Here is a 15,599-nt window from a genome sequence, read left to right on the forward strand (position 1 = left end):
GCCGTGTTCTTGGCTGGTTCATCGTCCTCAGAATCACTATTGGCCGTGGGCTCATCACCGGCGAGCGAAGACGGCAGGTCGTGCACTGTTGCGGCGACCAATCGTAGCTCATCCAACAGGGCTTGTGGCGAGACCCCTGCTAAGTCTTCGAAGTGCAGCCACTCGCAGCCGACAGCCACAGGATCCAGTCGATGATCGACGGGTACTTGGAAGTATGCAGCCATCGCTCGCCCTAGGGCTGCTCCGATGCTGGCAAGGCGCGTCTGATCAAACTCTGCCACGTAGGGCGGAGAGGCACAGTCCGAGCCGTAGAAGCTGCATTCGACAGTATAGCTGTTTATGACGCCGAATCGGCGGTAGGCGACAGACCGCGCCGTTTTCAACTGGGCTTTCGCGAACTTCCATCGCGACGACTCAAAGGAGACATCCTCAGTAGCCTTGGACGCCAGTTTAGGATAGACAGCGCACGCGATGTTGGACACACCACAACCATAGAAGGAAACATTCATCTTCTGCGAGTGTCCGTGGAGATCGAGGAACAGCTGAGCGCAGACGATCCCAATACTCTCCTCTAGCAGGAGTAACCGTACGTGAATGTTGGTAATATCTTTCCTTGGGGGCTCATCAAAGGTTTCGGACACTTGCCGTGCTGATCTGAAGTACCAGAGGAATATCCAGGCAGACTTGGCAGCTTTCCTACAGATGATGACCATAGACTCCCATGTGGAGCATACTGTCCGTTGCGTGGACGGAGGACCTCGCAATCAATGAACCTTCCACTTGTAACGAAGCACACATGTTGATTACAAGTCGCCTTGCTCATGTTGGGTTTCGACGAGCACTTCCTGTCCGACGGCTTGAAGATACTCCTTTAACTTGAACACCTCGAAAGCTGACACACTCGATGGCAACTCTGAGCCACTGAGGATCACCTCAGGATGGATAACAGGATTCGGATCGGTCCAAGTTCGGTTGGGATCAACACCGGCAAGCGTTGTCCTTGAATTACCATGAACCACGCCGTCCACATTGACCATAGGTACGATGTGAAAACAGTACCTAAAGCAAGTACTAGCAAGAAATCAGATGCACTTCTCATCATGTGTCATTTCTGGACAGTACAGTGATCTTCGCAATAAGTTGGATCTGTCGTTCTTTCTGGAGCTATCATTAAAACAGAGCTGACAACGACCATAAAATTGTATTTCCAGTTTATCGTCACTTCCAGATGGACGCTTGATACCGAAAGACACGATGCATTGGTGGACTACTTGGCTCGCAGCTGCCTGGCAGTGTCGCTGAGAAGCCAATGAAGCAGACCCAGACAGATCCAACTCCCCACGGTTTCCCCTGGATGCTGTCTCGCTATTATCACAACTGCTGGCCGACTTCGTCGTACGCACTCAACACGCGCTGAGCTACAATCAACATCACCATCGGAGCGGTATGGCAGTTATCTCACAAATGTCGATGCCATAGAGCTATCTTTCTCGAGAAGTCTACCATGCTCGTGTGCAATTGGAAGGGAGGAGAGGCGCTAACGATATGGGGACTGTTCGCTGCACTCACCACCACAACTGGCTCACCGAGGCTTACTCGGGCCTCCAATGAGTGAGGCCGAATCTTGTGTGTTCCAAAACCGGGATTGTCCAACCTAGAATTGTGACAACTAGAGAGTAATCGCTCGACGTGCTTATAAGCAGTTCACATTTTCTCGAGAGTGATTCATTCGATTGTCACTATCGCTCCGGGACAAAGGTGTCTGAGTCAAGGAGGAGGTTCGTCGCATAGACGGCATCGTCGCGTGCAGAGATGGGCCTAACAAAGCAGGCGTGCTCTTCCTCACAAGCGATCCTCCCGACTCCGCTGAATCATCATATCTGTTGCATTGACATACTGCGACCAATCCGACTCGGAACGGAGCTTCTGAATGGATGCAGGGGCCTGAATCTAGCCAGTTTCCCGAGCCATCAATGAGTAGAGATGGTTTTACGAGTGGACGTCGATGCGCCATATATTTCAAATGGTTGGGCAAGCTCGATGGATCCAGTGTGAAGTCCGAGACCAGAAGGAGAGGCACAGGCATGCCCCCAAGAGAGGTCCCCAGAGGCTCCTAATGAACTACCATGGACAGGTCTGTTATTTCCCGTCGCTACCTGCCACAGATCGTTCTCTGTATGGTTATCTCTGAGCATGCGCAGGTGTGACACTAGAGTCGTGTAGGTCAGTGGAGGCGCCATGGCGAAGACCACAGTCTCATTCAAACCGTGACTAGAGAAGCAGTAGCGGAAGCTCAAGATATAGTTGATCGCGCTGTCGCCATCGGCGGGGGCTTGCTCAGGAGATTGAGCGCTTTGAGTGTAAGAGACGTCCGTGCATCGATCGCTGACCCATCCTTCAGCGAGATTGCCAGAATGCAACGTAAAAGGCCGCATGCCCATGTTATAAAGCGATTTCCGCTTCCTCAGGTTAGTGACGTTGAAAGTAGCCAAAATCTTCACTCTCATTTCGGAGGGTATCGAGCTCTGCGGGTCTGATTCAAGGTGTAACTGGACGTTCGAAGTGAACAGCCGCACTTTCCGTTTCAGTGTTAACCCGGACTGCGAAGTGGTACCATTGTGTATGTTGAGCCGCAGAGTTAGTGTCATTTTCAAGGAGCAAGTCGTAGCTAACCTGACACATTTTCTGCGCGGAGAAAATGTTAAAACGTTTTCGACCTCAAGGGTTGCGATGCTCTCTAGTTGTGGGATGCCTTCGAAAAAAGTACCTACGAAAGTGTTTCACGACCGTCCGTCTACTGCTCGAGATTGAGTCTACTTGCTTCATGTGAGTAAGAGACGTTCGTTAGAGTTGCTGATGCCAGGTTGCCCGACTCGAAACAGGAGGAGAAGAGTAGTGGTTGGAGTCCTAGTCGACAAGGCCTTCCGGAAGAGAAATGCGTGCCAACTTGCAAGATATCCGCCCACCTCTTGAACCTCGGTGTCGACCCCTCCATCGCGGCCTCGCGTCGCGTGAAAGAGATTTTCGGTATCTCCTTGCCCAGGTCAGAAAGTGTACTGAATGAGACTTGCTCAAGCCTCGTCTCGGTCTGAGAAGACCGAGTCCACACTCGCGTATAGAAAGCGGTAGCATACAGCGCCATCAGCGAAAATAAGACGTCTCTCGAGCTGTTGGAAACTGCTGTAGTTAGGCGGGGCCGATGGTGACTCGTAGCCGCAAGGTCGCAATACTTGGTCAGATACCGGGGACATACTCGATTCAACCATCTGAGGCAACATCATTGCTAGCGATCGCTTAGTTCATTGACAGACCTGTTTCACGAGCACTCTCTTCTCCTCAGCATCCCATGTGCTGCTGTATGCCTAAGCCACTAGAAGCTTCACACCTGTAGAGCCGCTTGCTACTTACCATCATTGGGAGAGCATTGCTCCCTACCAAGGACAGAGGCAACCTCACAAAAAAATGAGCTCGTTCCAACGCCGATTCAATGCTGACCTGAAAGGCCTCTACATTATCAACAGTCTTAACGGTGGCTTTAGGGCTACATTTTCCTCCAACTCGCTGAGACTCGTGAGGGCAGGTATCAGGACATCGTCGAACGATGGTAACATAGAATACTCAGCTGATTCGAATGAATTCCTACAGGAACACAACATTGATAATAGAAAGTCCATTCGGCGAGGTTAATATTATAAGCTCCACAGCCACAGCTTGAACCTGCGAGTTATGTACAAGACCAACAAGGCACCTATCAGAGGGATGATGGTCTCTCGAATAGCCTGGGGCCATGAAGCGAACCTATAACACAAATGGACCAGCGATTGACCGGTGATCTGAAGAACCTCCCCAAGACGCGTCGTCTGCGTGCGGCCTGCTGCTGACGTTGCTCTTCTATTTGAAGTTGTCGTTCTTGCTTTTGCTGTTGTTCAATTTTGTGAAGTTCTTGCAGAGCTTCTCTGACGCAGCCAGAGTCGATCTTATAGTAGTTGAATGCCGCCTGCAAGTTCATCAAGTCGGTCCTCATGGTACCTTAAAAATGCATGAACCACAGCTACCAGCAGCACTCACTGTCCATCTGTTTGGTCGCACAAATATCTCTAACATGTTCGAAGAGGACTCGTATCTAGCAATGCTACTACTATTATCCCTGAGCTATTTTCCGCTCTACTTGAGGAGCATTCGACTCCACCATCATAAGGGCCAGGCAGAGTGTTGCCAATTGATTGATACCAAATCTGAGATCATCATACAAGTCGAGTCAGCGTCATTTTCAGAGACCGTACTCGTTGAGGATTTTTGGTCGTCTAGCGAGATAGTCAGCGATGGAAACGTATCTGAGTGTAACTGAGCTTGGTACGGCGTGAGGCCCCTACAGGTCTGGGTAGTCAGGGCCAAAGCCGAGCTCAGCAACTCCCCATGCCATGTTGGCGAACGATCTCGGGTCATTCACCTCGCCCCTTTTGATAGACCTTATCTGCCGCTTCATTATCTGCTTGCCATTCTCATGGTCATCTTATCTACGATGTTTACCATTCTGAAGAGCTCGAGGGGCTCTTTGTAGTGAGCAAGCGCGAAGGAATAAACAAGCATGGACTCGTTGGACAGATTGAACTTGTCTATCTTCTGTATGCTGCTCTAACAGGTTATTCTCAACACTGCTACTGTCGTGTACGAGACCAACCGATGCTATAGCTCTGAACAACTCCTGGTTATCTTGCGCGTTCAGTGTCTTCGAAAATGCCCATGCTGTGTTGCAGAGCCGGTGAGGCTCGAAGGCGTCTATCTGTTCATGGAGGTCCACGGCTTAGCAGCTCCGAAAGGTGGTACCATATCAATGATGACCGATGCAGCTGCACGGAAGAGTTCCGGACAGCAGACATCCATTTTAGCAAATCCCCACAAGGCAAGGGAGAGATTGACAGAATCGAAATGGTCGATGTACTGAGAGGAGTGTCACACTCTAGCACTCCACTCACATCTTCTCTTACCCATATTATATGTCGAGCTACCAACTCATATAAACGCCTATGTGGGAGGCCGATGTGAGTGACAGCCCATACGATATTTGCCAACTCCTTCGGAGAGAAGCACGCTGACCTACTGCCTCGTTTGAAGACTACTCGACAAACACGTATTCTTACTTGACATCCCGGACAAGCTTCCCGCTACCATTGCCGGACTCAATACCAGCAGGCTCGTCTACATAAGAGAGAACATTCGCTATCTGAAAGTTCATCCGTGTTATGGAGAGGCGCCGAAGTGTTGACCATTGACCTCATCGAGGAAGCCGATGTATCGATTATCCTTTCGAAGGAATGCCTTGCTCTTCGCAGCTTGGCTCTGGTCAGCCAAAGCGAGAGACTATCAAGAACAATTCACACGGTGTCGCAGTCCGCTCAGCAGTGTATCAACGTGTGGAGTCTGGGCCCCCATGAGCCCTGGTTTGACTGGAGAAGACAGCGTGAACTCATAAGACCCACCGCGAGTTTGTAGAGTGCGGTGCCGATGTTGACGATATTGAACCAATTGAGTGCTTCGGCGATGACGTCCAGCAATTCTTCGAGTGTTTCAGACTGGAATGAGAGTTTATACGTATTCTGTGGCGATTGAGTTCGACCTGTAATATTTGCTTGTTAATGCGGAAGTGGCCAGCCTTCTTTGCCCGTCTCCTGCGCAACTGATAAACCTTTTCTTCTTCTGGCACTGCCTCGTCTGGACCATACGTCCTATACTTCTTGGGTTTGTCAGGTTCCTCAGGCTGGTAGAGATGAAGTGACTCCCAGCTGCCAGACCATCAGTTCTACCACAGTCTCTAGAGTTGCGCTTCGCACAGCGCTAGGCCTGTGTATGGTGTTCAACATTCGTGTATGTAGGGCGCGTAGGGCCATGAACCAGCCGCTGTCCGCTGATCGACTGAGTACAAATCAAAAACATCAGTGCCTTCGTGGCCATCTCACTCAATCGTTGCAGTTGTTATTTGAGGTTCTGGCTTGTCCATCGCCACTGGTGCCACAGCGACATCCTCTGAGCGGTCGAGTGCCATGCTGGGAGATGGAATTATGAAGATTGGCTACGGTTGTTATGTTTCTGTTGTGTCGAACGTATACCAGGCAGAGTGATAGAAGTCTCTGATACTCCCCTGTTGACTTGGTGATGTTATTGACCAACACAGGTTAATATAATCACATAGGAAACGTCAACTTTGAACGTGCATCCAGGATTCAGATTATCGGACGACTCATCCCTATGCCGACAGTATACGATTCGTATAATACGAACCCGAAGGTATGCCCAACGAGGGGTCTATTCATGTAGCATCAAGGAGAAATACTGCTGGCGAATACAAATAGACAGAGGAGTAGAAATGCCGCGAGACATGGAGTCGCCATGCACGACTTATGACGATTGAGCCTCTCACCACAACAGGTTATTACTAATAACTTATTAGTGACTTACACTGAGCCGAGCGTTAGTATTATGACGATCAGACCAAGAATAAACACCATAACCGCTACTAGCCAGAGCTAGTGAAGGGATGGATAAAAGCAGATAGATTCCGCAGCGGACAACTACTGAGCGATAGAGTGATCAATGCCGCTGGTCAATGATCAGTGCTCATGTGCTAGAAAATACTGCGATATACCTTGTCCCGTGGGCCTCCCCGGCTGAGCCGAATGGGGAGCCAGTCCTGCACATTGATAGGAATACGAACAACATAGTTATGGAGCGTTCAAAGTTTAAACCACGATAGATCCAAGCTAATGTATCTCCTTCAAAATAAAAGAGTGAACTGCCAACCGGATCGAACTCGGGAAGTGACTAACTGGTAAAATGACGCTCCGCAGCGTCGATAGAGTCGCCAATAACATCAACACCGTGACAGCGACGATCGAATCCCAGCTAGAATGGCGTGCAACTTCATTTGGGACGATGATGCGTCTCGATGCGTTCGGAACACTGAGGACTGTGAAAAGTCAACGAAGAAACCCATCACACATCACTGTGCCGCTCTCTGCAACCACTCTCCAACTTCAGTTATCAAGCATTGGCTTAGCGTATAGGCTGAATAAAATGTGCATTACCAAGTTAGGAGCATGATCTACGCAGAAGGCTATTCGGTGGTAACCCCTTGTCTAACAAGATTCACCATGCAATCGCCGAGATTGAGCGCGGACAGACCGTTTCGAGCAATATGACGGCTAGTTCACGGTTGAGGATGTTGAAGAGACTTGGAGGAATTTCGCTGGGTTTTGCAGTGCGAACATGATTCCCTCAAACTTCTGATATTCGTACACTATTGCGCGGTTGAACGGTTGGATGTATGTGAAGAAAGTCTTGAGCTCAGCCGAGGAAGCAAATATATATCCAACACTGCTCTAGTTCGATACTCCCATAGATCGCCGTAATGCAAGGACTCCAGGAGTCCGACTCCTCCACCTCATCATACTCAGAATGGCATCCTGGTATGTACAAGAAACTCGAAGAAAAGTACGTGAGCATCACAACTGATAATCAAAAAGTGGAGGTACTCATTGATTCCTGTTTGTGGGTCATTGGAGTGATTGACCGCGACTGGTGCGACACTCGGCAATGGTGCGTCCAAGGCACGTCGACGAGCAGCATTCGCTTTAGAGCTCTTCGCCTATTTTGCCGTTCCAATAAGGGCACTGCACGCTCCGTTCTGTCACGGGGATCACACATTCCTCCTGTCTTTTAGCTCGCCCTTGAGACGAGACACGTAGTGCTGTAAGCCCTGTCTCCTTTCGTAACGATAAGTCTTTTACAGCTATCCCTCTCCGATTAGTCCTCCGACTACGTCGACTATCGCGTTTCTTAATTTTGACACTATTAAATTCACCAGTTACTGGTGCAAGTGCGCTCGCCTGTTCTTACCCGTGAGTTCGAACGAGACGAGACACACTGGGGCCAGTGGTATTGCACGAACTGGCTTAATAGTAGTGAGGTATCGATATCTATGAAAGCAACGTACGGATATCCTGGATCTCAAGCGGCATTGATGTATCATAACTCTTGACACATCGACGCACCTCGCAGATATCGATAGGCAGTGAATTTTCAGATCAGTGCCATTTGACGACAATAAGGTTTGGAGCTTCTTTCAAGTTCATTACCATCTGGAACCTTCGTAATGCAAGTCCCTCTTCCGATGGTGCTCATAATGGCTTTGGATATCCGGTGTCGAAGTACAGCGCTGGCAGCGAATAACTTGGGAAAAAGTGTGACGCTACCAGTCACACAAGGTCGCGTACCGATTACGATTAACAATCAAAAGATGGAGCTAGTCCTGGATTCTGCGTTCTGGGGTATCCTCGTGATCGACGGCGACTGGTACGAGCATGAACGCGGCAAGGGCGCATGTGAGAAAGACCGCCGGGACTGCTACTTCGGTACGAGGGATAAATTTCGTCATTCTCAACAGAGCGATAAACCGCACCCGATCTACTTCGGGCTAAATAAAACCTATGCGTGCAAACGTCGTTCTGGGGAATTGGTTCTGGGTGACCAAAATCTCACTCATCTCACCTTCAGAGTTTGTCAGCCCACTATCGAGTCAGATGGATATGTATCACCTGGGCTTTTCGGCATTTCAATGATGCCCACAACAGGGAACGAGTGGATATCACCTCCGATACAAAAATCGGAGAACTTGATCGAAATGCTTACTAAGTATCATCTAATTGACCGTCCGTCTTATACTTTCCGGCCTAATACAGGGCCTGTATTCAATTCTCCATCTGGGCAGTTGACGATTGGTGCAACACATGATGTGCTGGGGAAATCTAATATTGTATCTTCCCCCCTTGTGTATCACCCAGTTCGATACCGACCTACTGCTGCTGTGTGGGTGTCCTCTGTGGCGCTGTTGCACGCTGACGGAAACCTTACGACGAAGACGAGTTTCGAACACCGCCGCCCTCAATCGTTCCTCGCCGTGACTGATACGGGCTCTAACGCCCTCTATCTACCCTATCTAGAAGACGATATCATACGAGAACTCCGCAGGGCCTTATTAGAAAAGGGCTATAAAGTTGACCAACTACCCGATTTGTACAGAAAAGAAAGCGACGGTTTCCTGCGAGTTACACCAGGAATTTTAGGCAGCCTACCAATCGGCTCATTTACAAAATAGCAAAGGAGCAAATAGCAAAAAAGTGCCAATTAGCTGGAATGTATATTTCCTGCGGCTTTTGCTGTTGTGCCAGTGTGTAAAAACGCTATGACTGATATACAAAGGAGCAAAGTAGCAAAATTAACTTTACAAATACGCAAATTTGCTGTTTTGCATAACAGAAACTGCTCGAATGAATATCGTTTGCTTGTTTATATTTCAGGAATTTGCTACAATATATAAAAGTTGCTGCTATGTGAAGTGTTACTATGTAACAAAATTGAGCAATATTGCTCAAAAAAGGGGCAAACCGATAAATTGCTTCTTCTACTATTGAGCAAATTGCTACTTTTCAGAGGAGCAATTTGCCGCTTTACGAATGGGCAACCCCGCAATGGAGCAAATTTTTGCTGTTTTATAATCGGAAGAAGAAACTGAAATTTCGCACGCGAGATTCGAACCTTGGTGGGTTGTTAGTGATTGTGTTGATCATTGCATTATAGTTTGGTCACTGAGTGGTGACTATTTTGCAAAGTTCTTTGGTTCTGTCGATATACATAAGTATAGTTGCAGCACTGGGAGAATGATGGATGGACTATTGTAAGTGGTAGTAGGTCGTTCGTGAAGACTGACATTCGTTAAGGGCTCGTTGGATTTTCATATTTTCCACATCATTGCAGTTCGCACGTGGTCACAGAAGGACGAGGGAGAGGATTTGTGTTTACATGGTAGTTCGTATTGGGCGGAATCACTCGTACTGAGTGATCCGAGATCACTTATTTGGATCAACATGGATCACACATCTGCAGTGCAGTGCTGTATTGCAGGCACCCCAGTGGTGCCCATGCGAGATGCCGTGACTTTCATACACGCATCCTGATCCCTACGAGGCCTATTGCATGCGAACCAATATGCTCTTCGGTAGTCTGAGCAAATACTGGTCATTGCAGAAAGACGCCCCTCGCGAACATCGAAATTATCGAGGAAAGAGGCAGGCTGGCTTAGCAGTGCTAAGTTAGCACTCCGCATCTACCCGGCGCTGAACAAGTTCTCCCGAGGTACCAGATGTGAGGAGATAGTGCGAAAGAACTCGCCTAACAACAATGCTATTTTATTGGTGGAGGAGTATGAGATCCACGCGGCAAAAGAATTGCAGCAGAAGCGGTCGAAAGAGGACGAGCGTGAGGAATCGAAGTAGTTTCTCCCATCACTGGAGACTAGCGACCATGCACGCACTCGCAGTAAGGTAGGCACCTCAGTGGTGCTCAGCTGTTGTAGTTGCTACAAGTAGCTGTCTCGGTGATTGGTAGAGAAAGATTTGGACGTTTCTCAATATGGTTCTCTTGTAACCCTTAATAGTATCTCTTTGAAGGCCCTCTAGTGGTGCCCGGGAGTGAATATTGTGTGCGGGGGGCTGTAGAGTTCATATTTAGTAATTCTGTCCGTGTTGAGTTTCCCCTGTACAATCCTTCGACACTTCTGCAAAGTCCATAACAATAGCTCCACGAAGACGCTCCGATGAGTGCCACTGCCCATGAGCAAATGTTTCTCGTGCAGAATGTCAAAGTTGCCCGTAATACTTACGTAATGCCTACTTGAGGGTTTAACTTGTGGGTATTGTTGAGTCGTCAATACGTACAATCGTACCAAACCACGAGACACAACTGATACGATGCAAAAAGAGAGAGGATACTCGAAGATGGGACTCAATTTAACTGTTATCTCATCTAATTCAATCGCGACGTGCAAGAGCAATCATGTGTTTGGTATTCAGCATTGATCATAACTCGCGCTGTCTTCGGAGTGAATGATATATCTAACTAGAGTGCCATCACCGTGAAATTCACGGTCCGTGATAGCACTCTTATAGTATCACGCTTTGACCCGATACTAAGTGACTCACTTGAAGTGAGACACGAGGTGTGACACCTTTGATAGATACTTAGTAAGTGCACAGGGCATGAACATGCACCAAAATGGATATGAGGCGCAATACCGTAATCGAACGAGAAATGCTATCCCATAACTATGTTTGCTCGATTGTATATTACTTGTACGAATAATGCAAAAGGGCAAGTTTGCTAATAACGCTAACAGAGACGGAGTTTGAACGAATGAGCAAAACGCTAGTATATATTCCCGCAGGGCGTAAGTTACAAGAGAGCAAATAGCCGAAACAGAAAAGTAGCGCAGCGTTGTCACATACCGGCAACTGCCAATTTGAATATTTCATGCAGGAACATCACACAATAGCAAACCTTAAAAGGTTCCAGACTACATAATTACAACGCAAAACATATTAAACAGCAAATGAGCAAAACTTGCCAAAATAACGAAAACGTGCGGGCGAAGCACACTTGGGCAAAAGTGCCAGCGTGTAAAACACTCCGGGGAAATATACAATGCAGCAAAAAAAGAGCAAAAAAGAGCGACTTGCTGGAAAACACTTTTGGATTTGCTAATTTCAACATTTGGTTGCTAAAACCTATACCAGAAATTGCTAGGTTGTGAATGTGGTTGCTACTTTGTAACTGAGAAAGCAGCACATACAAACGAGCAAAAAAGTGAGACTGTCAGGAATTATAGCATTTGGCAAATCCGCAATATTAGCAAAAAGTTGCGATTGCCGGATTGTATTACACCGTACCAATCATACAGTTGAGACTTGGCGACGATCTCAATTCAATTCCTATCAGGATACGTCCAAAGCATTACTGTACTATTTCGAGACCTGGATGGATGACCGTTCGAGTGCACGAAGGAGGAAATCTTTTGGGTATACCGTTCTTCAGGGCGTACAGTACCCATGTCGATTACGCTGAGCACAAGATAGTGTTACTGGAAAATAAATAGCTGTCGCATGGTTTGATGTTGTTGTTGAAGCATCCATGTATTGAACAACTTGCCAGTGTTGTGTCGGAGTTCTGTGAAGACCAAGATTAGCCTATCAAGGGAAGGGCCTCCTGATTCTGTGAGCCTCACAGTGTGAGGAGTCATAGCGGATGACTCGTCCGTGTGCTCAAGCTTCGAGAGGCTCGATTCGACTCGAATCGAGCATTCGAATCATTCGAGAGGTGGCCCGGGACGAAAGCGAACTCACCAGAACCCTGGTAATGTTGGCCTTCCGATTCAGCCACGGAACAACTCCACTCTTCGGGGAACGAGTTCCACCGCTACTATGAGGAAGGTACATCATCGACGGTGTTCGACTAGCGTAGAGTGCTACTCCCCAATGGCAGCGGTCCATATCAAGGCATCATATTGCCTCTAACTTACCTGGAAGTTGTCACCATAATCGCTCACGCTCTGATACACATTCTTGCATAGAATGCCATCGCTGAGTCCACTTCGATAATGGCCGATCCCCCTGAAGCACAGGCAGTAATACTAAACCTGGAAGGAGGCGATTGAACTTAATCGTTACACACTATGCTGGTGGCTCCTAGTCACATAGGTCCAAGCAGCAAGGCCTGACAGAAGGAATGCTGTCTGTATAGCCAGACACATATCCTCAGCTTGTCATCGCTCAGGTTGCTGCATGGCAAACACTTCGTCCACTGTGATTCTAAGAAAAGTATGAGTATCCCGGCATCTATGAAGGGCGAAACACTCACAGTAGCGTTGCGAGCGACAAAAGTGATAATGATGATGATGATGACATTAGCTGGAAGTTTCATGATAAGACATTGCTGTTTCAGCCTGAAACAGCAATGTCTGAGAACTCCCTTCCAATTAATCCATTCCGGTATCTGCGTCCTCTAACCTAATACTATGATATGAAGGAGTTCCCGCGTCGCTCCACTCGAGCTGTAAGGACGATCAGTTGCGAAGGGCTTCGACTGTAGCCGACGACTGAAGGGAATACATGCATGCCCGTCTGACTGGCCGCAATATGAATGACGTATGATTCACTGCGGACCTATTAATCTATCGGTGTGTCAAAAGATTGATAGTTTTTCAAGCCTGACTATTGAGAACACGGCCTTTCTAGATGTGTATAGTTTGTCGTTCTCTTCGCAATTATCGGAGAGCTTTCCTCGTAAAGAATATATTTGCCGCAATAGAAATAAGCTATGAATACTAATATTATACTGTTTGGAATTATTATCGGCACGGTTCTCCAGTTCTCAGCAATGGCTCGGAGCTGAGGAGTGAAACTTACGCGTTATAGGATGCTAGAGGGCATATGCCCGAGTTCTAAACCACCACTCTACTCCGTCCTAGATAAATAACCGAAAGCCTGATGTTCTAAAACCGTTTAGAGAACTGTGTTGGTGACCAACGATTGGTTGAATACTTGTCGACTTCAGGCAGATTCACTGCAACGAAACAAGGGTTCACATAGTGTTGTTCTCGCATAATACGCTGCATCAGGTCGTAGGAAGTCATCCGCGCCCTTGATTAAGCGTACACACTCCCATTGAGATGAACGCAGTGCACATTAAACAGGAATTGACGTCAACTGGCATTTGAGGTAGAGGAGTGGCTCCACGATACATGGATTCACCATGCTATTTGATACCGACCGTTAGCAATGCACTACGGAAGAAAATCATGTCTCAATAAGAGCGTCAAAGTATGTCCTGCATTCTCGATCGAAGCTCTAGCATAAGACCGAATAGGTCGGAACATATGCCACGAACCAAGACCTGATGTTAAATATTTTACTGGGTTCTGAAAGGCGTGAGCCGTACGTAAGAGGGTCATTAGTATTGTGTCGCGCTGAGCTCAGAACACCAGGTCATTGGGAATTCCCATGTTGGCATTCAACTGGTGGACCTTGCAGTAGAACAGCGGCCGCAAGGGTCGATAGCTCCTTTGCTGTCATGGATTCGAGTGGGCCCGCATCTAATACGCTTCATAGTTAGCGCGCGAAGGCCGTCAGCAGTATCAACCTCACCGTCCAAAAAGAAGAGCAGACTCTGAAGAAACTGATTGGAGAGCTCATCAGAGTCGTTGACTGCTGATGGAGCGCTTAGCACTGGGTTAGCCAGTTGAGCGTCAACATCGATGTGGCTACATTCGGCAAGTGTCGTCTACATGTGAATGCAATGTCGCGTTCTCATCGTGGGAAACGCTACTTCTGGTTGCCTCTGATCTTCCGGGAAGGAGTTGTACTCTTCGTGCTCCAGAACCTCCGAGGACTCAATGGTGCAACTAAGTCCGATACACTAGAATGCGTTCCTCATCGTCGAGCTCCGGTGGACTTTCTACTTCGGAATCGATGTGGGCGGAGAAGCAATTGCTGCAGGGCCTACCGGTGACTGACTCAATGGAGTCGGAAGTATTGACGCTTTCTGATAGGAGGATGATGATGGCTAGGGCTCAACAACCGCATCATCGGGTACATACTCTTGAAGAGGGCAGTCTCTTGTCTGATCTATCCCGTATCGGGGCATTTGAGACGGCTCGAGAAGGACTGTCAAATAGCGTCATCAGTAATCATAGAACACGCAGAGTGGCTACCTTGCAAGCTTGCCTTTGGATAACTCTGTCTTGTAGGGCGATCTAGACGTTGCGGTTAAAGATCTTGGAGGAATGAGCAGATTCCATCCGGCGTAAACAACATTTCTCACCGTTGATGTTTGGGTGACAGGTCGCCCAGTCCGTGTGCAAAACAGCAGCCATCACCAAAATGACAGCGACCTCGCATGTGATGTTTGCATGGTCTTGTCTTCATCTGCATCACTCTCCAATTGAGAACTTATGTTACTTTCGCGACTTACTAAATGCAGTTTCGTTGGCATAGGCGGTTGACGATAGTCACGGGATGATGGGAAGTTAACAATCGAGTTTTGGTTCGCTGCAACACTGTACTCCGGTGTTGGAAGCATGCCGAGGTACAACCAGCGTTGAGTGCCAAAAACGAACTCTAGAAAATGCCGCATTTCGAGAATCACTGTGTGAGCCACCACTGAAATTCGCACCACGGCGACAAGCTGTGGGAGTGTTCTACGCCGCCCATCAACGATGGACGGTTCTAACTCACTCCGAACATTCTACGTCGAGTACAGTTGTGCAGAGCTGCATGATTGAGTGCTGCTTTCCACATGTCAGGATCACGACGATGGTCAGTAATACAATGATATGTACGATGCAAGCGAACCTCGAGCACGAAGGAACCCGAATGACCGAGGATTAGAGCATCACTACTTTTCCGAGATGTTTATATTCACTACCAATTCAGATGATAAGAAATGATACAGATCTCGGGAATGAATCATACCAGTCGATTTGTCGGACACCAGAATATTCCCGATCCACTAGAAATTGAGTGACTAGGAGAGAAGAGTGACCTTGAGGTCTGAGTCCTGGTGAACACGAGGTGGTCAGAGGAGACCACATCGCTGCAAATAAGGACTGTATAAAGTAATGAGATGAGCGAGAATAGTAGATCGGCAGAGCCACAGAAGGCTCCCAGAAGGGATTTCCCGCAGTTACTCTGCTCGCTGTAAGGTAAGCACTACGA

The 15,599-nt window shown here is 48.0% G+C and overlaps 3 protein-coding genes across 3 annotated transcripts; all 3 read right to left on the reverse strand.

Annotated features, from left to right (window-relative positions):
• Positions 1 to 200: 200 nt before the first annotated feature.
• Pmar_PMAR001247 (hypothetical protein) lies at positions 201 to 620 on the reverse strand (the record flags this gene model as incomplete). Its single annotated transcript, XM_002780608.1, has 1 exon — positions 201 to 620. A coding segment is annotated over one exon (420 nt), but the record flags the coding sequence as incomplete, so codon positions are not given.
• A 183-nt stretch (positions 621 to 803) lies between these two features.
• Positions 804 to 2,507, reverse strand: Pmar_PMAR001248 (hypothetical protein; the record flags this gene model as incomplete). The annotated part of the gene is made up of 4 exons (XM_002780609.1): positions 804 to 1,059; positions 1,272 to 1,377; positions 1,894 to 1,926; positions 1,994 to 2,507. The coding sequence occupies 4 exons, from the start codon at positions 2,505 to 2,507 to the stop codon at positions 804 to 806; spliced, it is 909 nt and encodes a 302-aa protein (XP_002780655.1).
• A 1,634-nt stretch (positions 2,508 to 4,141) lies between these two features.
• Positions 4,142 to 6,043, reverse strand: Pmar_PMAR001249 (hypothetical protein; the record flags this gene model as incomplete). The annotated part of the gene is made up of 12 exons (XM_002780610.1): positions 4,142 to 4,235; positions 4,284 to 4,334; positions 4,374 to 4,489; positions 4,531 to 4,635; positions 4,682 to 4,783; positions 4,828 to 4,941; positions 4,989 to 5,097; positions 5,142 to 5,224; positions 5,275 to 5,361; positions 5,481 to 5,573; positions 5,618 to 5,783; positions 5,958 to 6,043. 12 exons carry the CDS (start codon positions 6,041 to 6,043, stop codon positions 4,142 to 4,144), a joined length of 1,206 nt encoding a protein of 401 aa, XP_002780656.1.
• Positions 6,044 to 15,599: the final 9,556 nt, after the last annotated feature.

Source organism: Perkinsus marinus (genome assembly GCF_000006405.1).
Source record: "Perkinsus marinus ATCC 50983 genomic scaffold scf_1104296944404, whole genome shotgun sequence".
Lineage (NCBI taxonomy): Eukaryota > Perkinsozoa > Perkinsida > Perkinsidae > Perkinsus > Perkinsus marinus.